This window comes from Chroicocephalus ridibundus, chromosome 4 (assembly GCF_963924245.1).
Source record: "Chroicocephalus ridibundus chromosome 4, bChrRid1.1, whole genome shotgun sequence".
Taxonomy (NCBI): domain Eukaryota; kingdom Metazoa; phylum Chordata; class Aves; order Charadriiformes; family Laridae; genus Chroicocephalus; species Chroicocephalus ridibundus.
The window spans coordinates 52,079,518-52,106,359 of NC_086287.1; the positions used below are offsets into that span (position 1 = coordinate 52,079,518).

At 45.1% G+C, this 26,842-nt stretch overlaps 2 protein-coding genes and 1 long non-coding RNA gene across 9 annotated transcripts in view; 2 read left to right on the forward strand and 1 right to left on the reverse strand.

Annotated features, from left to right (window-relative positions):
* PAMR1 (peptidase domain containing associated with muscle regeneration 1) overlaps positions 1–9,165 on the forward strand; it is a 58,531-nt gene extending 49,366 nt beyond the window's left edge. For 2 of the 3 annotated variants that reach the window (XM_063332297.1, XM_063332298.1), the window contains exons 8-12: positions 487–699; positions 2,263–2,329; positions 4,548–4,780; positions 6,164–6,459; positions 7,953–9,165. In XM_063332297.1, coding sequence (XP_063188367.1) covers positions 487–699; positions 2,263–2,329; positions 4,548–4,780; positions 6,164–6,459; positions 7,953–8,489 — 1,346 coding nt within the window. In that variant the 3' untranslated portion in view covers positions 8,490–9,165. The remainder of the gene's footprint in view (positions 1–486; positions 700–2,262; positions 2,330–4,547; positions 4,781–6,163; positions 6,460–7,952) is intronic. The other variant, XM_063332299.1, reaches the window with a different exon arrangement.
* On the reverse strand, positions 533–14,118 carry LOC134514453 (uncharacterized). Its single transcript, XR_010070738.1, has 3 exons — positions 13,999–14,118; positions 4,174–4,278; positions 533–649 (listed from the first exon to the last, which is right to left on the reverse strand). It is a non-coding gene; the product is annotated as an uncharacterized LOC134514453 (long non-coding RNA).
* A 174-nt stretch (positions 14,119–14,292) lies between these two features.
* Positions 14,293–26,842, forward strand: part of SLC1A2 (solute carrier family 1 member 2) — a 98,260-nt gene continuing 85,710 nt past the window's right edge. Inside the window, exons 1-2 of one of the 5 annotated variants that reach the window (XM_063332302.1) lie at positions 15,028–15,714; positions 17,631–17,832. Coding sequence is in view for 1 of the 5 variants with exons in the window: in XM_063332301.1 (XP_063188371.1) it covers positions 15,698–15,714 (17 nt within the window). In the remaining 4 variants the exon portion in view is untranslated. Of the gene's footprint in view, positions 14,313–14,941; positions 14,961–15,027; positions 15,715–17,016; positions 17,131–17,630; positions 17,833–26,842 lie in introns of those variants that run through there. The other 4 variants (XM_063332303.1, XM_063332305.1, XM_063332304.1 and 1 more) reach the window with 4 other exon arrangements.

Here is a 26,842-nt window from a genome sequence, read left to right on the forward strand (position 1 = left end):
CAAAATGCAACCAAACACAGAAGTAAAATTAAGTAGTCTAGTTTTATTATCCAAGTCCAGTGAAGTATTGAAAGTACATAAAAGGGAAAAGAATGCCAAGGGCCTGTTTCCTGTAAATAGTTTAAGTGCATCCTTTTATGCTTTTGAAGTAGCCCTGTTAATTGTAATGGGACCGTAACATCATGTAAAGTCAAGGTTCTTTTTCAGAATTGTCAACATATGTTTTAAGGTCTTTTTAATAATTTGAGAATCTTATGCTCTCAGTGAAGAATAAACTGTGTATTATAAACAGACATCTGTATATTATAATTTCTCTTTTAACATTTAATCTTTTCAAAGACAGAGATCCCAGATGCGTCTTGAAAAGGCATCTTTAATGAAGTGTAGATTAGGTAGTAACATCTTAATGAAATGCCAAGCAATCTGATGAGTGAAAATAACGCTGTGAACTTTATAAAATGGTTATTATTTTTTCCCCGTCATTAGTTCTGGATGAAAAAAACTGCTCAGATCCTGGTGGCCCACTCAATGGCTACAGAAGAGTAGTGGAAGACACTGGGCTCTTGAATGGACGCTATGCAAAAATTGGCACAGTCATTGCTTTCTTTTGTAACAACTCATATGTTCTTAGTGGGAACGAACAGAGGACCTGCCAAGACAATGGAGAATGGTCAGGGAAGCAGCCAATCTGCATAAAAGGTAGTTTACCATCTTTTTTACCACAACTCACAAAAGCTGCTATGGTTTTACTGGAGTTTGTTTTATGTAATTTACACTTGCCAAACAATCATTTTTGCTAAGAACAAACTGTCTGACTGACACCCGATACCGAGATTGGTAGTTTGCTAGCTCTACTGGCTGCTAAACTCAGCCAGAGAAGATGCCATCATTAAACACAGAAAGGAATGTTCCCTAAGACCCTTATTACCCTCATTCTATGATCAAACCTGAGTAAGATCAAAATAAAATCAGGAGGGAACTGAAATAGAAAGAAATAATTGTCTCATTGGAGATGTGTCATAGGGCCCAGCTCTCCTCTCACAATCCTTTTAAGTCAATGGGACTAGTCATGAGTGTAAAAGGTTTGGTTCAGAAAACCACTTGAGGACATGCTTAAGCTATTGGTATTCATCAGATACACATCTTTAAGTACTTTGCTAGAAAGGTAATTATGCTGTTGACCTGGAGCTACTCTAAGCATGTCTGAAACCCTGAACGGATGAATGAATTTAGGCTGGGGAACTGCCAAATTCATTTTCCCAAAGCAATTGTTTGACACATATTTTAATGGAAAATTTTTTTTTAACTAAAGTAATGATAATATAAGGAAATACGTCTGTCCCTGGGGAATTTGCTTTATTCTGTTATTTTAGATGGAAATACTCTCTCCGTGAAGCACATAATCATCTGTGGAAAGCATCTTTACTGATGATAATCATTTGTGGAAAGCATTTTATTGATGTTAATTTTGATAGTGACATAAAGGTTAACATATGCAGTAATCACAAAGAACTAGATGTTGTTAAATCCCACAGAACACAAGTGCTAACACATACAGATAAAATCCATCCTGCAAGATTCCTTTTATTCCACTGTGCACAGCAGGAAGGAGATCCTGGCAGAGTTATTTGAACTGATAAACCTGAATATTTTATACTGCTCTTAAAGTAAATAAACTGAATATGCAAAATTAGAAATCCTGAATCTCCCTTCTGTTATTTTGTGCATATTCAGGTAACTCTGAGGTGTTCCTTTGAATCAGTCTCCAGCTCCTTCCAATGGGTGCACAAGCAAACAGATTCTTAGAAATCTGTAATATCCTGCAGCCTTTTCTGTACGCAGAGTGTGTGTCTTATTATCTGTGTGTGGCTACACAAATGGAAATTAAGTATTTTTTATATAAATCCATTATTGCAAAGGTTTGCTCAGATTCCAGACCATCAACTGTAGTAGTGTAAATCTTTCATTCGGCATGCAGACACACTGATGGACAAATCTTCCTCCATGGCTGAAAGTGCCAGTGCAGAAGACGCTCAGTTGCTTCCACTGTTGTAAATGGGACAGATCTGGCAATCTGTGGGGAAGATTTTTCCAAGGCTTTACGTTTTAGGGCCTGTCTTTATTTTAATGCGTGTAAATTACGGCCTCTTTTCTTAATCCAGTCACTATAGTTAGTGAGAGGAAAGAGTGGGGATGTGTATGAATCATAACACTTGAGCTGTGAATGTGGAAAAGTACTGTGCAACATTATATTTTTTCTAGCCTGCAGAGAGCCAAAGATTTCTGACCTGGTGAGACAGAAAGTACTTCCAATGCAGGTTCAGTCAAGGTAAGAATGCAATATCTCAACTACAGTTTAAAGAAAAATTGTGATTGCTTTTCCCCTCCTCTCCTTTCCACTCTGTGTGTTTAGCCTGCCTGAGCAGTTTAAAGAAAAATTGTGATTGCTTTTCCCCTCCTCTCCTTTCCACTCTGTGTGTTTAGCCTGCCTGAGCAGCCTTTCCTGCAACTCCACTGATAACCAAACAATGAGAGCTGCTGGGAGGGGAGGTCTGATAAAGCAAACGCCTGGAAGCAGTCAGGAAGAAATGCACAGTTAGACATGTGCAAACTACTGGACGATGACAGAATTAGGCTTGCAAGCTTCTGACAGGCTATGAGAACAGTCTAAGAATAGTTCCTTGGGGCTAATGATGTGTCTAACAATATGAACGTTGCCATCTTAGTGAAGAAATGAGTGGAGAGAGCACAAGGAGACAAGGGGGTATAGCAATGTAACCTGCTCCCATTAAGTTTCACCATCGAAAGCAATATAGCAGAATTGATATAAAGTTGGATTTGAGGTGGGCATGGGGGAGAGGAGGAAGTAGCGTAGGAGGGGAGGAAGGAATGAAAGATCGGACCCTGTCTGGGCTTAGCCTTCTGCTTATTTCTTGAAATAAGACCAACCTGAATTAGTTATGCTGCAATGTTCAGGTTCATTTTTTTCCAAGTAGTAATTTCTCATTTCAGGATTTTTTTTTTTTCAGTACATGAGTCATTTATTTTTAGATGTAGTGCAAGAACTGTCTTCATCTTTGGTTTTAAGAACAGCCATACCAGGTCAGAATAAAGGTCCAGCTCAAGCCATATCCTGTCTCTGGCAATGGCCCGAAGCAGATGCCTAGAGAAGACTTTGGGAACAAGGCGAGCACATACTTCCCAAATACTCTCCCACTCTCCCGCTCTGTGATGTATGATTGCAGAGATGGCCCTGAGAAGGCATCAGGAGGCTTTAGTAGCCATCAAGGGACTTTTCTTGCTTAAATTTCTCAATTCACTTTTGAACACATGGGTCTTTTTATGCTAAAAGGTTCAGATAATAACACCAGCTGTATGACAGCACATACATGCCCCCACCTCCATAGCATCATGATGGCGTCTCATGTTCGTGGACTGTTTTTGTCCCTTGAAGTAGGATCTCCATTTCATAGATTAATAGTGAGGCAAAGTGTGGATTATGCAATATTGCAAGGTCACATGTGAGTAGGGAAAGGGCCCCTGGCTGTCTAAACATGACCACAGCAGCTCTCATCCTTCTTCTAAAATACAAGAAACTCACCACTGCTCTTGTTCTTAATAACTACTTTCCTTGAGTGCTGTTATGAATTGCCTCACAGATTCTATATGATGGAGGAGGTCTGTGTCTCTCTGTGATCAAAAACTGAATTACCACATGAAAAAACATTCTTGTGGCTTTTCTGGATGCAGGCAGTACCAGAACTCTCAAGGGAAATTAATTTCCTGCTGAATTTTTCAGACATAAATAGGTTTTTTTTGGAGATATGTGCTTTTAAGCATTACAGCAAGGGACATGTTCTAAGCGATGAAGATTTAAGTATGACTGTAGTCAAGCTTATGGTCCATATCTAGGTTGGTGCATATACTTATTTTTTTAGTTATGCGCCATGTTTCAGCTAATCAGTACAATTTCTAAATGGAAGCTGAGCTATTATTACAATTATGAAATCTCTGTGGTGAGGCAATTATCTCTATTAATTGCTAAATCAAGCAACTTTATCAACATGATTTAATCTGAATCGATTCCTAATACTGTCTATTAAAATGTTCACTAGAGAAAAGATGTGCCTAACTCCTCTCTAGTGAGAATTAATTATGGCAATGCCAACTTACAGTGCAGTTTCTTTATTTAAAAATGTGGTATCTCAGTCCTTTTGTGAATCGCAAAAACCGTTCCACATTCAGAGGCAACTGGTTGCAAACTGCAAACTCCAGAAACTGTAAAATGAAAAAAAAGAGACACAAATAGAAAATTCATAAACATATGTGTATTTGTGTAAGTGTACATATGTATATATACGTAAATAAAATAGCTGGGATGTAAATGAGAGCATTGCTAAACTATGTTGGAATGATATTTTTGCCTTATTCTTTTGCAAGCAAACTTCATATGCTTTTAAATGATACTTACGGCTGGTGATAAAGCTATGGTAACGATCGCTTTCGTAGTGTTATTATTACCTTGTGGGTTTTGTGCCTTGAAACAGGGAAACACCTTTGCATCAACTTTACTCATCTGCATTCAGCAAGCAAAAGCTTGAAATCTATCCAACCAAGAAGCCAGCACTTCCATTTGGAGACCTGCCTCCAGGGTACCAGCATCTGCACACACAACTTCAGTATGAGTGCATTTCTCCTTTCTACCGCCGCCTAGGTAGCAGCAGGAGGACTTGTCTGAAGACAGGAAAATGGAGTGGGAGAGCCCCTGTGTGCATTCCAAGTGAGTCTCCAAGTGAAAAGAAAAAAGTATACATATTTGGGTGGGTGGAGGAATAGGATGCGTATTCATCTTAGATAATTAGCGGTGTAGGCTGCCTATGCTTCCAGCTGGGAGACAGAAGCAATAAAGCTTGCAGGATATATGGCTCTTTTTGTTCACCAGCAGAACTTGTATAGTTGATAGTAAAGGGATCAAGCTTTCAGCACTGTAGTTTGCCATCAATTTTTCTACTCTTTTATTAGCAAAAGGTGTAGCGAGTTTCAGTGCTGAATTGAAAACGTTTTCCTACTATAATTTCATGTTTGTCCTGTATTATGTACTGCAAATGTGATTTTTCTTTTGTCTCTGTACTTTGGCACACAGCTGACAAAACCATCAAAGTTTAAGCAATAGAATGGAGAGTCTGCATTTTAAGAGGCTTTTCCTTTAATATACCCCAGTAAAGAAGGGTACATATTGCAAACTGGAAGTCCAGATAAAATCTTAGACAGAGCTAGTGCACAGAGTAAGTGAGGGTAGGAACATCACAAGAGTTGGTACAACCCACTACTGCCATCAGGCAAACTGTGAGAAGTAGATCCTAACATCAAGCAAATTTTTAGAGTTCTTGTTTGTGGTTTTGCTTTGAGATAATCTCATGTATTGAAAAGTATTTCATTCAATCCTTTTCACTATGGGCATGCACACACTACATCCCAGGAAAAAGAAAATGTCCTAAGGGAGACTAAAAAATGTGACCACATGATCTAACTCTTTCAACTGAAGTAAACCTTTCCTAATACAGGAGATTTTACCCCAGGTCTGAGCCCGGGTATTATACTCCTAGAACAGGGCAGAGCATTTTCTTTTCCCCAGGATGACTGTTAATTTAGATGCATTTACTTCAAGGTTCTTGTTGCAAGACAAGTCTGTTCTCATAGGCATGAACTCACCTGTGCTAAGGTCAGTTCTGGGAGAGGACCTCGCAATTACTCTGTGACTGCCCAGGGTGAGGTTTAGTGCACTGCTGGCTTTATGGTGTTTTATTATAAGCAAGAATCAGGGATGTTCTTTTCATTTCTTTATGCAGTCATCTCCTTATAGTGCAGTTTGATAAGGTTGTCATGAAAATTCACCTGCTCAAGCACTAAATCCACGTTTCTACTTCAGCCAGGAACTCAGATAATAATGGAAAAATTGGAAGTTTTCTAAAAAAAGATATATAAAATATTTCTATACTATAATTTAACAGGTTGGAGACAGAGTTTAATTAGAAAGCTATCCCTCATGCTAACCATTGCTGTTTGTTTTCTTTTGGCACATCCTAAGCAGGAATCAAGAGTGATATTCAGATTCTTTGATGGGGAAAAGGCATTATCTCATTCTTGGTTCCTGTTTTCTCAGTCTGTGGAAAAGCAGAAAACATCACCCTTCAGAAGACAGTGACCTCTACCAGGTGGCCCTGGCAAGCAGCAATCTATCGGACGGCCAATGGGGTGAAGGAGAACAGTCTCCGGAAAGGGGCCTGGATCCTTATCTGCAGCGGGGCCCTGGTGAATGAGCGCACCGTGGTGGTGGCAGCTCATTGCGTCACTGACCTGGGCAAGACCATTGTGCTCAAGACAGCAGAGCTCAAGGTGGTTCTGGGGAAATACTACAGAGATGATGACAGGGATGAAAAGACCATCCAGAACCTGCGGGTGAGTAAGTCTGCTGGGAGTGGAAAATGATGAGCACAGACAGATGCTGATCACGCCTATCTTGTATGGGGAGAAAAAGGTTATCCTTTGAGCAATATATTGTTTTACACACTGTTCTTTGAAATGCATCTTTGGGCCTCAACTGACAGAACTGTCATGGCACAAGGAGGGCACATGCTGTAGTTCATTAAATTCCCCTGACACTGTCCAAGTCATATGTTCACCCCCTAACACAGATGACTAAGAAAATAGCTCAGGTTCCGTGGGCCATAATGCCTTGAGTGATATTGCCAGAAAAAAAAGTAGAAGAGATGCCAGCTACTGTCAAAAGTGATTAGCATAATTTATGAGGGAAACACTTGTGCTCTAGATCCTGATTTGACATCATGAGTGCATTTCACATCTCAAGCCCAAGGCTGTATAGCTCTAAACTCAAAAGTTGAGGCTCCAGCTCAAATCTGTCTGGCTGCAGCTCTAAAAATAGCACCTCAGACTCAATGGAATGGCTTGGTTTTTTCAAGTAGAACTAGAAAGGCTGATGTCAAAATTAGGAGAAATACAGCAATTTTGGCTGTGTGTGTCTCTTTTTTGGGGTGGTGAGGGTGGTGGTGTTATGTGAGTTAATTAATGGATTTTATCCAAGAAATCAAAGTTAATTTGGTTCTCTGCCTCCTTCCCCCCCCCCCTTTTTTTTTAGTTTCTTTCTCTAATTCCAGCTTTTTCCTATAAGGAAATATATTATTTTTTACAATACTTCTGCAGCATTCTGGAACACACTTCCTATTTTTCGCCAGCTTATTAGTTCTCTACTGTTAAACCTCATTTGAAAACTTATACACCTTTGCCTGCACTGCCTTTTTTTATTTTTTTCTCTTTGTGTTCTTTCTTCTGACTTTGCAGGCGAGTTGTGTAGTTATCTCTGTGAAGCTTTTTTGGTATATAGTATGCTTTATCAAAGACATAGTGCTGCTTCTTCAGCTAATCTGTTCTTGTAGTGTTTCATCAAGGTAACTAGCACTAACGGTTTGGCCCATTGCGTTATGTGATGTATTGCTAGCATTCTTTTTTGGTGGGAAGGTGGCTGAATTTCAATAAGAAGATAACATTTTAATTCAAAGTTGTTGTCCCGTCCTGTCCCCCCCCAAATTGTACAGGCTGAAGATGACATGGCAGGTAAGATCTTTTCAGTAAACAGTGGGAAAACTTGAACTGCACATTAACTCCCCATTTTGCTGAAAATGTTCTTGACTGCAATGTTTCATGCAATAAAAGCTTTCCTGAAACACAAGCAAAAAAAAAAGTCAGAAGATGCTTGATCTCTTTGCGTGTTTCTCATTTGAGTGAGCACTACGGTGAAAGAACAGTTTGGGAGTGGACGGTAGAGAAGTAGTGTGCAAAATAAACTAACATGTAATATAGTAGTATGGAAAGAATGCTGCTGACTTGTCATTGCTATTAACTCTACAATTCTTCCTACTCTTTTTCCTCCCCAGATTTCTGCCATCATAGTCCATCCCAATTATGATCCTATATTACTTGATTCTGACATAGCTATCATAAAACTCTTGGACAAAGCCAGAATCAGCAGTCGTGTTCAACCCATTTGCTTGTCATCTTCTCAAGACTTGACTTCATCTACAGAGGATTTAAAAATAATGGTTACTGGCTGGAAGGTATTGGCTGACATTAAAGATCCCAGATACAAGAATGACACAATCCGCATGGGAGCTGTTCGGATGGTGGATTCACTGTTGTGTGAGCAACAGTATGAGGATAATGGGATACAAGTCAGCATCACTGACAGCATGTTCTGCGCCAAACAAGACCACACAACCTTTTCTAATATCTGCCCTGCTGAAACTGGAGGGATTGCAGCCATAATTTTGCCAGGAAAAGCATCTCCTGAGCTAAGGTGGCACCTGATGGGATTAGTGAGCTGGGGTTATGATAAAACTTGCAGCCTAGAACTCTACAGTGGCTACACCAAAGCTCTTCTCTTCAAAGACTGGATTGAGAAGAACCTGAAATAAAAAGCTGTGTCTGGAAATGGCATTTTATAACTATCATAATATCTCTCAGTCTCTGCTGCTTTAGGCTTCTCATCCCAGTGATGAGCCATGTCTGGGATAAGGTTAAGGCAGACAGCCTGGTAATTTGTCCTAGGAGCAGGTGTTCCATCAGGCTACTTGTACTTAACCCATGACAGAGGGTCTTAGTGCATGAGAAGTTTTGCCATATTTAGCCTGTCTCCCCTGGTGGGAGGATGATGCTCTGCTCCTGAGTCTGACATACAGAAACAGGACAGCAAATTCTGACTGAAATTAATCTGTAGTGCAGAGTTCCCTAGAGAAATCAACGGTGAGCCTCTCCCAAAGATCCGTGGGACTGAGAGGATTAGGAGGCTGGAAAGAGTAGCCTGAGTTCATAATGATGAATGAGCTTGTTACGGTATGTGCTGTCTGTATTGCCATAGCACAATGTAATCTTTTTCCCTTCCAAGTACTTTACACATTTAAATAAACCATGGTTTGTTTTTTTAACCTACATACTCATGTCTGACATCATCTAGATTCCATGTTGCTTTATCTGTGTCACACTCTAGGGACTCTCTACTGCCCTTGTCTGTTTGCACGTGACTCTCACTTGGGGCTCTTCAGGTATGCTGAAAGGCAGAATTAGCATAAAATTCAATTACTATATAAATAAATAACAAGATTTTTTTTCTTAATATATGCAGTGCTGCTATTGTTGTGCATGAACCATTGCAATGAAATGTACAGGGGAGTTCTCTCCCATCTTTTATTCTGAACAGATGAAAACCTGAAACATACTTTCAAAAACATTTTTCCATGTGGAGTATTTCAAAGACCCAGGAATACCTCAGGAAAACTTTTGGTTTCCATCAGTTCACATACTTTTGTGGCAAAATAACTCCTCTGTAACTCTTCAGGGTGAAGAATAATGTCCAGGTCTCGCACTTAGCAGAGGCTTTTCTTGACTGGACTGTTTGACATCAAAGTGTAAGGTTCTCCCGTTGGGCATGTTGTCCAGAGGAGAGACTTTGGTCTTCACATGGTCCTTAATCATGGCTCTTTAACTAAATAATTCTCTATTCAGTTGTGGCTAGAGACTAGAGATGAGCCCTAGAAAAAGTTGGGGAGGAGGAACAGGGGAATGTCTTCCATCAGTGATGACTACTGGATAAGTCATCTATGACACCTTGGAATTTGTAGGACCTCCAAATTATTACCGTGCCCAAACCAGCTCACAGCAATAGTTGGATGTGAAGGCTGTGAATCTGATGAAAGGACTTAGTACTCTCACCAAGAAGGACTCGGATCCTGCAGCTGTAAGCTAACAAGTTGGACTTCAGCTCTGATTCTCTGATGCTGTCAAGTCATGTTAAGAGCTTCTTAGCATTCAGTAGTTTCCACCTACTTTTGAATCTGAAAATTGCTGCTAAAATGGCAATTAGTATTGGATGTCATTTGATGTAATTTATTTTTTGCTTTCCTGGGCCAAGTTAATGTGTTATGCTCTTGCACTTTTCTTATTTTTACAGGCAATAGGACCAGGTGATGTTGCTTGAATCAAAAAGTTTAAGGGCTACAACCAAAGTATATTGCTTCTTTTTATCTTGTTTGTCTCCTCCTTCCAGGAGATTATGCGTGGCTGACAAACTGCTTGACAACAGCAGCAACAAAAATTCTTAATTAAATGTGAAAAATAAGATGTGTTTCATTCCTCTTCTAGGAGGAACACGTGCCAGTGAACATTTGGTACTCCCCCAATGACAGAAGGGGTTAGAGGAAATTAGGTGACAATTTTGGAGAAGGGCAAACTTGCAGAAAGTCAACATGTTTCTTCCTAACACTATCGACGAAGAATGAAATGAGAAAGGAATAGAACTGTTTATTGGAGCATGGCTTGCCCAGTCAGAGCTCTTCCATGATTACATTAAATGACATTCTCTACACTAATGGTAAGAAAAATTATCTTCTAAAACAGAAATCATAAAGGTCTGTGAGCTGTTTTTTTCTCAGTTATGACATTGTGACTGCATTGCTCTCCATAGAATTATTGTTCTCCACTGCTACAACTGAAAGAGAAGAGGTGGCCCTAAATGTTTCTTTTCTCCAAGATTTGTCCAGTAGAGAACTAGGCACTCCACACAGATCAGCAAAAGTCTGCATTAATTCCAGCTTTAGCCCTCACTCTTCCCCTTTTACTAAAGATCAGCTATGCCTAGTATTTACTGATCCTCTAACTCCTCCTCCGTGTTGAATCTTGTCCCCATTTGACTTCAAACCCCTCACAGATCTGGCAACTAATAGCCAAAAGTTTCTGGGCTCAGGCAACAACAATATAGCTGTTCGCTGGCTTATGTCACACAAAAGTGAAACTTCCTCTTGAAGAGAAACTTGAAGGAATTAATGGAAAATCACAGGAGGATTGCTACAGTTGTGCATGCACAGAAGAATTCAAGCTCCCTTCTTTTTGCAGTCATGATGCTCTTCAAAGAAAGCAGAAGCAAGAAAACGGCCAGGCTTCTCTCAACCCCCAGGATTTAGATTTTAGCATAGTCCATTACAGAAAGATGAATTAGCTGTAGAATTTTGTTCTACTTCTGGACCTCAATGATTGAATCTTAGATTAAATTCTGGCTAATCTCTAAATGCAAACATAGTGTTTTATTTCTATTGTTATATGACATATGTATTCATATGTACAGGTACAGAATTATAGAATTGTTAGGGTTGGAAGGGACCTTAAAGATTATCTACTTCCAACCCCCCTGCCATGGGCAGGGACACCTCCCGCTAGATCAGGTTGCTCAGAGCCCCATCCAGCCTGGCCTTAAAACCTTCCAGGGATGGGGCTTCCACCACCTCTCTGGGCAACCTGTGCCAGTGTCTCACCACCCTCATGGTGAAGAACTTCTTCCTAACGTCCAATCTGAATCGACCCATCTTTAGTTCTAATCCATTCCCTCTAGTCCTACCATTACCCGACATCCTACAAAGTCCCTCACCAGCTCTCTTGTAGACCCCCTTAAGATACTGGTAGGCCGCTATAAGGTCTCCTCAGAGCCTTCTCTTCTCCAGACTGAATAACCCCAACTCTTTCAGTCTGTCCTCATAGGAGAGGTGCTCCAGCCCTCTCATCATCCTCATGGCCCTTCTCTGGACATGTTCCAGCACATCCATATCTTTCTTGTGGTAGGGGCTCCGGAATGGGACGCAGTACTCCAGGTGGGGTCTCACGAGAGTGGAGTAGAGAGGGAGAATCACCTCCCTCGACCTGCTGGCCACGCTTCTCCTGATGCAGCCCAGGATACGATTGGCTTTCTGGGTTGCTAGTGCGCACTGACCGCTCATGTTGAGCCTCTCGTCCACCAGCACCCCCAAGTCCTTTTCTTCAGGGCTGCTCTCAAGCCAGTCACTGCCCAGCCTATATTGGTGCTTGGGATTGCCCTGACCCAGATGGAGGACCTTGCACTTGGTCTTGTTGAACTTCATGAGGTTGGCATGGGCCCACCTCTCCAGCCTGTCAAGGTCCCTCTGGATGGCATCTCTTCCCTCCAGCGTGTCAGCCGCCCCACACCGCTTGGTGTCGTTGGCAAACTTGCTGACAGTGCACTCTATGCCACTGTCCATATCGCTGACAAAGATGTTAAACAAGACCGGTCCCAGTACTGATCCTTGAGGGACTCCACTCGTCACTGGCCTCCACTTGGACAGGGACCCATTGACAGCCACTCTTTGGGTGCGGCTGTCAAGCCAGTTCTTTATCCACTGAATTGTCAGTCCATCAAACCCATATTTTATCAGCTTGGAGACCAGGATGTCATGCAGGACAGTGCCAAAGGCTTTGCTCAGGTCCAGGCAAATGACGTCAGTTGCTCTCCCCTTGTCTATTGATGTTGTGACCTTCTCATAGAAGACCACCAGGTTTGTCAGGCATGATTGGCCCTTGGTGAAGCTGTGTTGATTGTACCCAGTCACCTCTTTGTTATTCTTCTGCCTCAGCAGTGCCTCCGGGAGGATCTGCTCCATAATCTTACCAGGCACGGAGGTAAGACTGACTGGCCTATTGTTCCCTGGTTCATCCTTCTTTCCCTTTTTGAAAATGGGGATTATGTTTCCCCTTTTCCAGTCAGTGGGGACCTCACCAGACTGCCATGACTTTTGGAATATAATAGAGAGTGGTTTAGCAACCTTCATCCACCAGTTCCTTCAGTACCCGTGGGTGTATCCCATTGGGTCCCATGGACTTGGTCACTTTCATAGGCAATCATATCAACATATCTAAGCAGCTGTACCATGCCTAGTATTCATAGAAATTACAAATCAGCTTGTCCATCCTGTCTGTCAGGCTGACCCACAGGAGTTCCGTACTTACAGCTTGAGCACAACAAGGGTTAATGTCTAATGCCAATAATGAGGAAAAACGGGGGATGAATGGTTGAAAAAAAACAACCTGTGAGCTGGCATCACTAATGCCTTTGATAGCTAGGATCTATTTTTAAGATGCAAAACTATTTCAAACATCTCTTTCTAAGCAGGTGAGGATCTATGCCATCTGTTGGAGAAAGGGTGTGAAATAGCACAACGTGTATAGCAACACATTCTCCCTCTGAGTAAAAGAGCTGTGCATCCTAGAAAGGCCATAAAGATGTCGCTATGAAAAAAAGAGAGCAAAGCAGTCTCTGCATGCTTACTCACTCCAATGGGTTTATACTTCTCCCTTTGTATGTTTTTGGGGCTCGGGATGTATTACATTACTTCCAAAAGCCAGGGTGCTTAGCTGAAAAATAGCACTGTAAAGAAACAGACTTACTGAAGTAGACGTTCTTGTCAGGCATACCTGCAGTGACTCTAATGGAATTGCCCTGGTAACTTGTTTCCCTTGAAAACCTAAGTCCATGGTAAGATTAAAAGAAAAAATGTGTATTTGATTAGGACTAGGGATACATACTAAGCTGCATCCTGCCATTTTTAAGGACAGGTACTGGAATTTGCTCAGTCGCAGGAAAGGCGTACTGGAGCAGTGGGAGCAGTGCGCAGGGTCAGGCAGCCTTTGCTCGGCTGTGCGTCCCCTGCAGCCTCACAGCTCTTTATCGTGGCAGGGAGCTTCCTGCATGGCTGCTGGCTTTGTGTGCTGCCTCCTTGGTGCAGAAGGAACAGGCTACGTCAGAAACATTTGTTCCCTGTGAAACGGAACATCAGACTTGGATGGAAAGACAGCATCAAGGTTGGCAGGCAGAGCCTCACCTGGGGAAAACTGAAGTGAGGGTGCATGGCAGTGTCTCGACATGGCACGAGTGCCCCCTGCCCCAGCACAGGAGTGTGGTTACCGAACAGGACGAGATCTTCCTGCACTACTCTGCAAACGTGGCCTGGCTGCTGCTCGCAGGCCAGTCAGTGGGCTGCCAGGCCAGGCTCTGGCTGGTAGCAGGATCTGTAAAATTCCAGCCTAAACCATGCTGCGGTTCCCAGGAGGAATGAGGTGAGGAGGAGGGGTCGCACCAGGGCATACCTGTGCTGTCCTGTGAGCCGAGCTGCTGTGAGTGCCCGTACAACCCTTTCTGCTCTGAAGAGCTGCCTGCCAGTGCGCTCCCGCCCGCGTTCCCGGTGGCTCACCCCCCGGCACGGCCGGGGCCCTGCAGCGAGGCTCAGCCGCGCCCCAGCAGCTGCTGTAAGCACCCCTTCTGCGGCCCCGCCGGCAGGGGAACCCGCCCGCGCCTCAACCTCCCCCGCCCCCCGGGCCTGTAGGCCGCGGCCACGCGTGGCGCCCCCCCGCGGGGCGGGGCCGGGCGGCGCTGAAGGGCGCGGCGGCGGCGGGCGGTGCAGGTAGGCAGGCGGCGCGGGGCGGGCCCGGGCCCAGCCGAGGGCGGTGCGAACGGGCAGAGGTCGCGAGGAGGTGCTGCGGACACCTGCGGGACGGCGGCCTCTTCCAGGGGTCGCGGCTGCGCGCAGCTGGGCCAGGCCCGGCGCGCTTGGGCTCTGCTACGCGGTCAGGCGGAGCCGGCGGGGACGCCGCTGCCGGGCCTCACCGCCCCCGCCGGGGTCCCGCAGCGCCGGCAGGTGTGAGCTCCGCTGCGGCGCCGCCCCCGCCTGCTCGGCAGGGGGCAGCACCGCGCCGCCGCTGGGCCGGGCCCGGGCGCCGTGCGCTCGGTACGGCAGCCCCGCGCCCTGCTCGGCCCTGGGGGCGGGCGGCCCTGCTCGCCGCCAGCCACGGCCTTTCGGTCCTGCCGCGGCCGGCAGCCAGATCCGGGCCGCTCTCACGAAGGGCTGAACAGACCGGGCCGTGCAGCCTTGGGAGGCTGCTGCCGCCGCTGCGTGGAGGGGCAGGTGCCTCGGCTGCGGGGAGCGCGGTCCGGCAGGCAGGGAGGCGGCGGCGTGCCCCTCGGCCGGGCGAGCAGCGGGACTCTTCTCCCGCTGGAGTGCCGGCTGGCTCGGCAGGGGCGAGGGGCATGAGGTGGTAGCCGGACACACACGGTATGTGTGTAGGGGAGCTACGGGCGGAAAATTCGGTCCTTCCCGTCGCTCCCGGCCGGCTCTCCGAAGTCCCGGCGGGCCCTCACGTTGCGAAGGGCCGGGCCTGCCCCGGGGAGGCGGTGGCGGTCGGCGGCGAGCGGAGCAGGTCGCGATCGGCAGCGTCCGGCCCTCCCACTGTGAGGGGCTCCGCCGCCGCCGCCCCCCCCTCCCCACCCCCAGCTTCTGTCAAGGAGCGGTTGGGGGGATTTATAGGAGTAACAACGGCTCGTGATGTCAGCCCGTGCCTAAAATAGAGAGGGATAGACTGCAAATCCACGGCTCGAGGGCTAAAACCTTCCAATCCAGCCTCAGCCAACACCGCGCCGATGTGAAGTCGCCCCCACCTCTCGCACACACGCACACACACACGCACCCCACGGCGAGGGGAGGGGGCCGGGGATCGCAGCCCAGGTGCCAGCGCCTCCTCGCCCCGCCGGCCACTGCTGGGCGGCCGCGGGGCAGCAGCGCCCGTCCCCGGGGCACGGAGAGCACTCGCTGGGGCGGCGGCGGCGGGCTGGGAGAGAGCCGCGGAGCGGAGCTGCCGGATCCTCGCCCTGCGGAGCACCCAGGATTACAAGGAATTGCGTGCTCCTTCCCAGACGCGAGCAAGGGTTATCCCAAAGAGCCAACCTCCTTTGCGCTCTACTATCCAAAATAATCCCTTGGACTCTTGAGAAGACAGGGGGGCTTTCGGGACCATGGCATCGACAGAAGGGTGAGGGGGACCGTCTCTTGGGAGGGAGGAACGGGGGGATGGAGGGGGTGGGTGTCCGCATTGTGCTTTTGGTAACAGTTTCCTGTGATCTGCTTCATTGTTAATCCTTGCCCCTCGCCATTCCCTAATGGAATAATTAGGGCAACCACAAGCAGAGGAGCCCCATGTAGAAGAGGGAGAGAGAGCAAAGAAAGAATTTCAAATATGAGCCACTGGAAAGGTTTTCATTTTCCTCCCGTCACTTCTTTATTTAACCCCCGGAGGGCAGATCAAGCTTAAACCACCTGCCTGAAAGAAGAGTCCAAGTGAATGGTTAACTCGGAGGTGGAGGGGGGAGCAGCCTCCTAAATATAATAATAAAAATCAATAGTTCAAAAATAATCGAGAAACTGTCCCCCTACTTGCCCCTTAAAAAGGCAGCAAACAAATCCAACTTCTTGAGGAGTTTTGCAATTTTTCAGTTTTGTGCCAAATGTATTACAGTGAAATGTAAGGAAGGGTGAAGGGTTATACAAGAGGCTTTAAAGAAAAGCAAATACAGTTCAGCCCTGGTAGCATCTCTTGGAAGGTGCTTTCTCCCTGCCCGTGACAGGATTGCGAGGATCAGACGCTTCATTGCTCTGATGGGGCTGGGGGCTTGTTCAGTTTACAGAGTGACTGGTAGTAGGAAAGAAACGAAAATGTTTCTTTGATCTCTGGTTGCCCTCTTATAATACTAGCTACTATTAGACTGCATCTGGTGTGAGCCTCCGCTTTATCCCTGGATGTTGTCAGGTTGTATCAGCATGATCTGCTCTGGATAGGACTCTCTGAGGACAGAGTGCAAAAGGAAGCTCTGTTTATATTGCTTTTGTGTCTCTCAGGCTGAAAGACTTGCTGAGCTGATTTAAATAACCTGACACTTGTCTGGGAGGGTGTGCACACAAGTGCCCCGTTACCTGGACAAAGGAAGGACCTGGCCCCCTGCAGAATGGCCCCCAAGCAGTTGGCTTGGGAGGAGTGGAACGTTAGAAAGTACTAGCTTTGTTTGCTTTAGAAAAAGGACGATCCCCCAGGTCCAACAGAGGGCAAATCTGTGGGGCTCTTCTGGCTCTTCACGGGACTGTCACAGAGGTAACTAACTTACCATTTGCTACTGTCTTACCTTCATGGGGAATTTCTGCTCCAAATTAGTACATTCTGGTTTTGGTAGCAGCCCAGCAGTTTAATCTGCCCTGTAGTATTTCCTCTGACAATGAAATCACTTAACTAGGTACTGTCAACAAATAATTGGAGCCACGAGGAAGAAGCTTGAAGATGGAGGAACCAGCCTACATCTGTAGGGTTGCAGCTCTGTCTTCTCTGTCCCTTCTGTGTCCTTGGACTTTGCTTCCCTCTGGGTGCTCCGGTTACCTGCTGTTTTCATTCCCTCATAAGGTGGCTGTAGAGGTCTATGCTTATTTTGGATGGTTGGGGGAATGTGTGATCTGTTGTGCAGGGGTTTAATAAGAGGAGACATGATGAGAAGTGGCTGTGTTAGGGGGATTTGTCAACTTTGGATGAAAGGAGGTTCTAAATGTGTGTAGAAAGAGAGGTGCTTTTAAAAGAACAGGTTGAATAGCTGGGCTAAAAAGGATCAGAGCGCCAGAAACAGGAAGGCTTCAACAGATGTGTGCTTTTGCTTTCCTTACTGGACAAAGCTGAATTGTCAGGGTGAGAAAAGAAACAAAAGTTTAGGCTTTGCTTTCAAACATTTAGGAAACTTACCTAGACTAAAACAAGCTGAAACTGTTTACTTGGTATAATTCAACTAGTGCTCAGTGATAGCTGAAGGAGGTGTGGAAAACAATTTGAGCGGGAAGCATTTCACTTGTCAATCCCTTTTTACTGGTGAGAACCTCTTCCAAAACTGAATTGTCATCTTTCCCTCCCCTCAGGTAAAAAGCTGAGGATGGAGATAAGCTTTACACTCTGTCCTAAAGGTCAGCAAACTCAGGCACCGTAAGGATCATCAGGCAAAGTGAATACTGACCAGACCTTGTTCAAGAAAGGCTTTCCACCAGCACCGGCACAGTGGGAAAAAGGTAGCAGAAAGTGCCCGTTGCTGCAAGCAGAGCAGTATCTCTCAAGCACACACAGGTACATGACGAAAGCTCTGCTGAGGTGGGGACAAACTGTATGCACTCCAGGTTTGTGTCTGGTGGCTTTTGGGATGTTCAGATAGGTATGTTAGTAAAGATCTGGAGTACATAAAGGCTCTATTTTCTTGTGATAGAACTACTCCAACCACAGTCATTTTTGCAGTGTGTTATTTCTCCTCTAACGGGAGTTTACGTAAAATCTCCAAAGTGGGGATGTCAGGGGTGTGACAGGATACTTGGCAAACAACAGAAGGCCCTGATACAGACACAGAGGAAGGCAAATCTGTATTCCATTGTTAAGAAGTAGTGGTCACTTAGAGCCAGGATTTCCTAGGAAAGATTTCCTTCTCTGCACCTTTCTAGTCTTTTTTTTTTTTTTCTTTTAATGTCTTATTTGGTTAAGCTTATCCATGTATGGAAATTTGCTGCCCAGAGTATGGTAGACAAAGGGAAACTTCAATTGGTTGAAAATGAGAAAGGAAATGTCCCCCAACATGGCAAAATCAGACCGGTACATCCTCTGGGTCTACCTTGCTGTAGTTCATAAAATCCTAGAATGGTTTGGGTTAGAAGGGACCTTAAAGATCATCTAGTTCCAGCCCCCCTGCCATAGGCAGGGACACCTCCCACTAGACCAGATTGCTCAAAGTCCCATCCAGCCTGGCCTTGAACACTTCCAGGGATGGGGCAGCCACAGCTTTGGGCAACCCGTTCCAGTGCCTCACCACCCTCATAGTGAAAATTTTCTTCCTGATATCTAATGTAAATCTACCCTTTTTCAGTTTAAAACTGTTACCCCTTGTCCTATCACTACACTCTCTGATGAAGAGTCCCTCTACAGCTTTCCTGTAGGCCCCCTTCAGATGCTGGAAGGCCTCCTCAGAGAGATAAGGAGATAAGGTCTCCCCAGAGCCTTCTCTTCTCCAGGTGGAACAACCCCAACTCTCTCAGCCTGTCTTCGTAGGAGAGGTGCTCCAGCCCTCTGATGATCTTTGTGGCCCTCCTCTGGACCCTCTGCAACACGTCCATGTCTTTAGGTTCATGTCTAGTTCCAGCTAATGGGGCTGTGGCTTACTATTGAATCCTGTTGTATCTTAACTGTTAAGTCTTCCTTTCATAAAATCCCCTTATTATGGATCTTATTACGATGGATTTTTGGTGTTCAGTTGGTGCTGAAAATGGGAGATAGCTATTTCAAGGAGGAAGGGCTAGAACCAAGTATTGATACTGTTCAGGGTTGCCTGTTTTTATGTTCTCTGTTTAAATGTCCTCTGCTGGCCATGACTGCAGACAGGGTGCTGCTGGGAGAAGTGGCCTTCCAATCTATGCCCGCATCGCCTTTCGTGAGTCCTTAAGTGTGGTTCAAAGATCCAGTGACATTAGCTCATATTCACACATTGCGGTGTCTGGGATAGGGCTCAGTATGTGGTAGGTTGAAACTATGGAGACTTACCATAGAAGAGGATTTAAGCATTTCCTTTGCTTTTACAGGGTCTGAAAGGACCTAAAGGTTAAATGAGATTGACCCTGTTGATGCCCATGCTTGCCTTCAGACCTTTGAGAAAAGTCCTGAACACCTTGCTTCACATGGTTTTGTTATGAATCTCATCTCTCTCTTTAATGTTACTGTTTCAAAAGAGAAGGAATGCAATACCTTGATACTCTGGCGATAGGTTTTAGATGTTAAATCAGCATGAGAATTTGTAACTTAGATATTAAACCTCAAGTGTTTAAATTACTTATTTTATCTAGTTGAGTGATGCTGTTTTAGATGCTCTAAAAATCTAGAGACGTATTTGTATTTTGTATACCTTTGAAGAGTGGGAGTTTCAGGTGTGAAGTTTGGGGTTGGGTCTGTTCCTTCAAGAATATAGCCACTAGGAGACACTATCGCTGCATCCGTGGTAGTAAATTAAACAGAGGCAGAGCAGGTGTCTGAGCCGGGAGCTCAGCCCTCTGTGTGTAGGTCAACCTCAGAGCAGTCTCGCCGTGGCTTTGGCCAGGCAGCCCTCTCCCAGTTCACAGGCATGGTTAGGGAGTCAGTGTGGGCCAGCGGCCATTCACAGTGGGCAGTTTGGATGTGATCACCATATTTTGGAAAGTTTAATAATCCTGGTATGGGCTCTTCCATTTCCATCCTGGTTCTAGAGAACAGTCCCAGGGCTTGTTTATGAAAAGAACCAAGATGTTACCCTTGCACAGGTGCACAGTTAACAGGCAAGTCTGTGTGTGCGTGTGTGTATGCACCCTGCTACAAAATAAACATAGTGAAGTGGAATAGTACGCTGAAACATTATTAAGTTTGAAAACACAGAAGTCTGTGTAATTGCTTAGTGTCATGATTTGATTAGTGAAATAGTTTTAAGTGCTTCACAATTTTATGTACACTTAATATAAATGGTGTTTATGTAATACGAAATGGCACGTATGCAGAGCTCCCATCCTGTTCAGAGTAGCAGGTATTCTGCATGCAAGCTACAGAGATCCCTGTTTTGATATTTGACTTCATCAATATCTCACTTAACAGGAAAAAAAACACCAGCCAACAACCCCAAAAGCCCAGCTGTGGTCCACTCCTCTTCTCCAAACGTGATTGTTTCCACATTCTTCTTCTATAGATACTGCCTGTCTTCGTCCCAAGTTTCACTGTCTTTGAAGCTACAGTTCCATTGTCATGCATATGGTTTGTCCGTACTACCTGATCAAACAATACGAGTTTCATCCAAATCAAGGAGCGTATGATTTGCTTTCTCTAAAATTACCCACAGCATATAGTATGGAACTCACACAGGTTTTATACTAGCTGTAGAAAGATGATTATTTGTCAATTCAACATAAAGTTAACACAGGAGGCACAAGTAATAAATACCTGGCATCAAGCCTTGTGGATGCAAGTTAACCTGTCAACATTTTTTGAACAAATCTGAACCTTAGGAACTAATTTATTATACAGGATTAGTGTTTTAGTATGAGGCTGTGGTAGTTTTGGATCTTTGAGTAGGAGTCCTAAAGCCATTTGCTGTGTTGTCAAGACAAAGCCTGAAAGGGAGATTGCCAACACATTATATGCCTAGCCCAGAGACAATGGGATACACCTAGTTGAGTCAGAAAAACTAGCTTTGCATTTCATGGTAGAGTTCAGGCACCTACACGGGAGAGTGGGTTTTCAAGATCTGCCACAATATGTACAACAAGCACACCCACAGATTTCTTGTCATCTGAGTTTTTACTCTGTAATTTACCCACAAAATTCCTCTAAATGGAAACTTGATGAAATGTGCTGGCACAAATGTTTAGATACTTCAGAGGATGAAATCCTCCGAGTGCTCTCACTGTTATTTTTGTCCAGGATTTGAACAGCACTGACTCAGGATGGAGATGTTTTATCCTATGTTCTTTCTCAGACATTTTGTGGAACAGATGGAGTGGATGTAGCCTATTAATTAGACATATCACATCGGGCTCTGACCTCATTTCACTGCTGTCAATTGCAAATCTCTCATTGATTTCAATAAAATAGAATTAGGCTCTACAGAAGATAATACCATGACACTCACGTTCCTTAGGCTAATTTGATGACATGAAAGTTCTCATGGTTTCAACCTTCAGTTTGGCCTTGAGCTACACTTTCAAAAAGAAGTTGTCACCTAGACGTTAACTCCATTTTTATACATATCCAGATCCTTATATAGATGCACAGGGATTAAAATACTTCTTATAAAATCTACAGAGACTTATTTATTCTGAACTTTTTGGAAAAAGCAGGTTATAGTATTGGATTAGATATACAAAGGCTAAAGAGAAATGGTGCTTATTTTAAGAATGGCTAAAGTTTTCAAAAGTCTTGCTTTACCGTAGCTTTCCATGAGATAAACACATATGTACACCCTCCTCCATGAACATACGTGCAGATGTATATGTACAAGTGTGCTAAGAACTCAGCATACAAAGCAGTACTGTATTTCTATACTAGCAAATTACTGCATTTAATTTTTATTCTTTGTCTTCCAGTTTCCCCTTGATCTCCAGGCTATCCCAACCAAGATCGCTAATAACTGTAAATTTGTGAGCAGTGTTTAAAGCGTCACAGTTTTTCAGTTAAAAAAGGCTGTCATTAAAACTCTGTCCTGTTTCACCTGCGTAGCAGTGTGGTTGGCATGCGGATTCCTTCTCAGTGTACATGGCAGTGGGAGCGCAGGGGCTGTGAATGCAGGGGGATGCGAAGCCCACACTAACCCTATAAAAGTGTGCTTTTATATATTTAATCCTACTTCTATATTAATTTCAAAGCCTCTCAGTGTACTTAAAGCTTTAAGACAATTAGCTACAATACATGTCTCGGTACTTGGGAAAGATAACAGACTAGGTGCAAAGATCATCGTGTTTTCTAACTTTCATCTAGAACATATTTGATTCTGTATAAGCAATTCCAAATTGGGGATCCTTACAAGGAAGAACAAAAAAGAACCAAGGCATAAAAGAATTAAGGAGCACTCCTGCTAATCACAGGTGCCTTTAGGAGAACAGCATGAAATTCACAAAAATGCCGTATTTCAGGTCCACTGACATGTCTGAGAAATCGAATTCATTGAAGTGTTTTAAAGAAAAGAAGGTGGAAAGGGAATTTGAAATTGAAAAACATTTAATTTTTACTTTTAAAAAATAAATGCTTAGTCTCAGCTGAAACATTTTAATTTCAAACCTATTTTTCAATTGAAAAAAAGGTCAATGACAAAAGGAAGACTAAAATGAAATGGTAGGGGCTCCAATACAAAGGAAAACACTTCACTGTGTATTAAGGAAGGATTTTGGGTTGAATAAAAAAATATTTGTCTTTTTTTGCTTTGTTTTTCGTCTTTAAGTTTTGTTTACAAACTCAAAACTTATCTTTTTTAGTGTGACTGCAACCGATCTATTTCTTGACTTTTTAAAAATATAAACACCAAGTAAAAAATAAGTATTTTTTCCAGCCTGCTTTCTGCTCTGTAGTATTTTTCACTATTTTCTCAACACAAGTTAAACTCTGCGCTATTCCTGTAGGCATTTAAATGTATATAGAATCAGAATCATAGAATACTTTGGATTGGAAGGGACCTTTAAAGGTCATCTAGTCCAATCTGCCCTGCAATGAGCAGGGACATCTTCAACTACATCAGGTTGCTCAGAGCCCCATGCAACATGACCTTGAATGGTTCCAGGGATGGCACATCTACCACCTCTCTAGCCAATCTGCGTTTCACTACCCTCAGCATAAAACATTTCTTCCTTCTATCTAGTCTGAATCTCCTCTTCTTTAGTTTAAAACCATTCTCCCTTGTCCTACTGCTGCAGTTCCTGATAAAAAAAAATCTGTCTCCGTTTTTCTTATAACCCCCTTTTAAGTACTGAAAGGCCGCAGTAAGGTCTCCCAGGAGCCTTCTCTTCTCCAGGCTGAACAACCCCAACTGTCCCAGCCTGTCCTCCTAGCAGAGGGGTTCCATCCCCTGATCATTTCTGTTGTCCTTCTCTGGACCCACTCCAACAGGTCCCTGTCTTTCCTGTACTGGGGACCCCAGAACTGCACACAGGACTTCAGTTGGGGTCTTGTGAGAGCAGAGTAGAGGGGTGGAATTACTTCCCTCAACCTGCTGGCCATACTGCTTTTGATGCAGTTTGCCTTCTGGGCTGTGAGAACACATTGCCGGCTCATGTCCAGCTTTTCATCCACCATATCCCCAAGTTCTTCTCCTCAGGGCTGCTCTCAGCCCCTTCCTCCCCCATCCTGTATTGATACCAGAGGTTGCCCCAACCCACGTGCAGGACTCTGCACTTGGCCTTGTTGAGCTTCATGAGTTTCATACAGGCCCACTTCTCAAGCTTGTTCAGGTCCCTCTGGATGGCATCCCATTCCTCAGGCACATTAACTACACCACTCAGTTTGATGTCATCTGCAAACTTGCTGAGGCTGCACTCAATCCCACTGTCTATGTCATTGATGAAGATATTAAGTAGTACTTGTACCAGTACACACCCCTGAGGGACACCACTTCTCACTGATCTCTATCTGGAAATCGAGCTGTTGACAGTGACCATCCAACCAATTCCTCATCCCCCCATCAAGTCCATATCTCTCCAATTTAGAGAGAAGGATGTTGTGAGGGACCATGTCAAAGGCCTTAGAGAAGTCCAGACAGATGATATCTATAGCTCTTCCCTTGTCCACTGATGTAGTCACTCCATCATAGAAGGCCAGTAGGTTGGTCCGGCAGGACTTGCCCTTGGTAAAGCCATGCTGGCTGTCTCAGATCACCTCCCTGTCCTCCATGTGCCTTAGCATAGCTTCTAGGAGGATCTGTTCCATGATCTTCCCAGGCACAGAGGTGAGGCTGACAGGTCGGTAGTTCCCAGGGTCCTCCTTTCTACCCTTTTTAAAAATGGGTGCACTGTTTCCCTTCTTCCAGTCACTGGGGACTTCACCTGATTGCCATGACTTTTCAGCTGTCATGGAGAATGGCTTGGCGACTACATCAGCCAAATCCCTCAGGATCTCATCTCATCTCATCAGGTCCCATGGACTTGTGTATGTTCAGGTTCCTCAGGTGGTCACGATCCTTGTCTTCACTTACAGTGGGAGGGACTTTGTCCCCCAAGTGCCCGTCTTATGGTCCTTCAACTCGGGAGGTGTGAGAAGAGAGGTTGGCAATGAAGATCAAGGCAAAAAAGTTGTTGAGAACCTCAGCCTTCTCATCTGTTGTTACTAATTTGCCATTCTTGCTCATCAGGTGGGGCTATGCTTTCTTTAACCTTCCTTTTCTGGTTGACATACCTGTAGAAGCCCTTCTTGTTATTTTTAGCATCCCTTGCCAAGTTCAGCTCCAGGCACACCTTGGCCTTCCTGACATCCCTACATAACCAGGCAGCATCCCTATACTCTTCCCAGGATATCTGATCCTGCTTGAACTGCCTGTGCAGTTCATTCTTGCCCTTTTGTTTGACCAGCAGGTCCTAGCTCAGCCATGGCGGTCTCTCCCCTTTCTTGCTTGATTTCTTACACCTGGGGATCGAGAGCTCTTGTGCTCTATGGAAAGCATCCTTGAATATCTGCCAACTCTGTTCTGAGGAGTTTCCCAGGGCGTCCTGTTGACTAACTCCTTGAAGAGCTGGAGGTTTGCCTTCCTAAAATGCAGGGTCCTGACTACCCTCCTTGTCTGACACGTGTCCCTTAGGACTGTGAACTCCACCAGTGCCGTGATCACTGCAGCCCAGGCTGCCTCCAATCTTGACATCCCTGATGTCACCAGTTGCATTGGTGACTATGAGTTCTAGTACCACATCCCCTTGGGTAGGGCTGTCTATTTCCTGCCTTAGGAAGTTACAGTCAAGGCACTCCAGGAACCTCCTGGATTGTCTACAGTTTGCCATGTTACTTTTCCAGCAGATGTCAGGGTGGTTGAAATCTCCCAGCAGGACAAGAGCCTTTGGGCGTGATGCCTCCTGTAGCTGGAGTAAGAAAGCTTCATCAGTAGGTTCCCTGTGATCAGGCAGCCTGTAGTAGACACCAACCACAGGGTTCCCCTTGTTGCCTCGGTCTCTAATTCCTACCCATAAGCTTTTGACTTCCTCTTGGCTATTCTTTAGGGACATCTCTTCACACCCTATCCATTCCTTAACATAGCGGGCAACACCTCCACCCCTCCTTCCTCACCTGTCCTTTCTGAACAGCCAATAGCCATTGATCGCCACACTCCAGTCATAGGATTCGTCCCACCAGGTTTCAGTAATGGCCACTATGTCGTAGCTTTGCAGGAGCATGGTAGCTTGCAGCTCCTCCTGTTTGTTGCCTATGCTGTGTGCATTTGTGTAGAGGCCCTTCAGCTGGGCTGTTGGCTGTGTCACCTTCTTAGAGGAGCACCCCTTGGGGTGTTTCACGAGTGTTTCCCTGTTGACTCTGACTACCTCAGGAGCCCCTGGCTCGTCTCCGTAAGACTTCGACTGTGATGCAGCATCCCCAGCATGGCTCGGGGCAACAGGTCAAAGGCCCTTACTAGCACCCCATCCCTCTAATCCTGATGTATTGTCCCACAGCTTGCCACAGAAAAGCCTGATATTATCGCCCTTCCCCTTCACATCTAGTTTAAAGGCCTGTCGATCAGACCCACAATCTTTTGGGCAAAGACCCTCTTCCCGCTTTAAGAAAGGTGTCTCCCATTTCATACCAGCAAGCCCGGTGCCGTGTAAGCCATTCCATTGTCAATAAAACTGAAATTGTTGTGGTGACACCAGCCACAGAACCATGTATTAATAGACTGGACCTGTCTGTTCCTTCGAATGTCACTGCCTACAACTGGAAGGAGTGAGGAAAAAATAACCTGTGCCCCAGACTCCCTCACCAACCTTCCCAAGGCCCTGAAGTCCCCTTTGATTGCTCTTGGTCTACGACTCTCAGCTTCTTCTCCACCTACATGGAAGATCAGTAATGGATAATAGTCTGAGGACTGTATCAAGCTAGGAAGTTTCCTGGTGATGTCCTTAACCAGGGCTCCAGGAAGACAGCAGACTTCCCTATGAGGGGGGTCCACCCGGCACATCGGACCCTCTGTTCCCTTCAGGAGGGAATCACCAACAACCAAGGCAATATGCCTTTCTGCCTGTGGAGACATCCCTGGTGTAGACTGCCCATCATCCACATCCTCATTTGACTGCCTTCCTCATCCAGAACCTCATATCTATTGTTCAGAGGTACCGGCGGGGGCAAGGAGGGAGTTCGTCTGCTGCCCCGACCATGAACTTGCCTCCGGTCACTCTTTTCATTTAGGCTTCTGCCTTCTGCCCCTTGATCCCGGTTACTTTCTGATAGGTGCTCCCATTTCTGTTTCAAGGAGGGCAGAGCCTGGCTCCATCCAGGTCTTATTTCTTGTTCAGCCTCCCTGATGCTCCTTAACCTTTTGACTTCCTCTCGCACCTCTGCCACCAGGCTGCGCAGATTGCTCCCCTGTTCGCAACACACACAGCAGTTCTCGTGGCTGCCC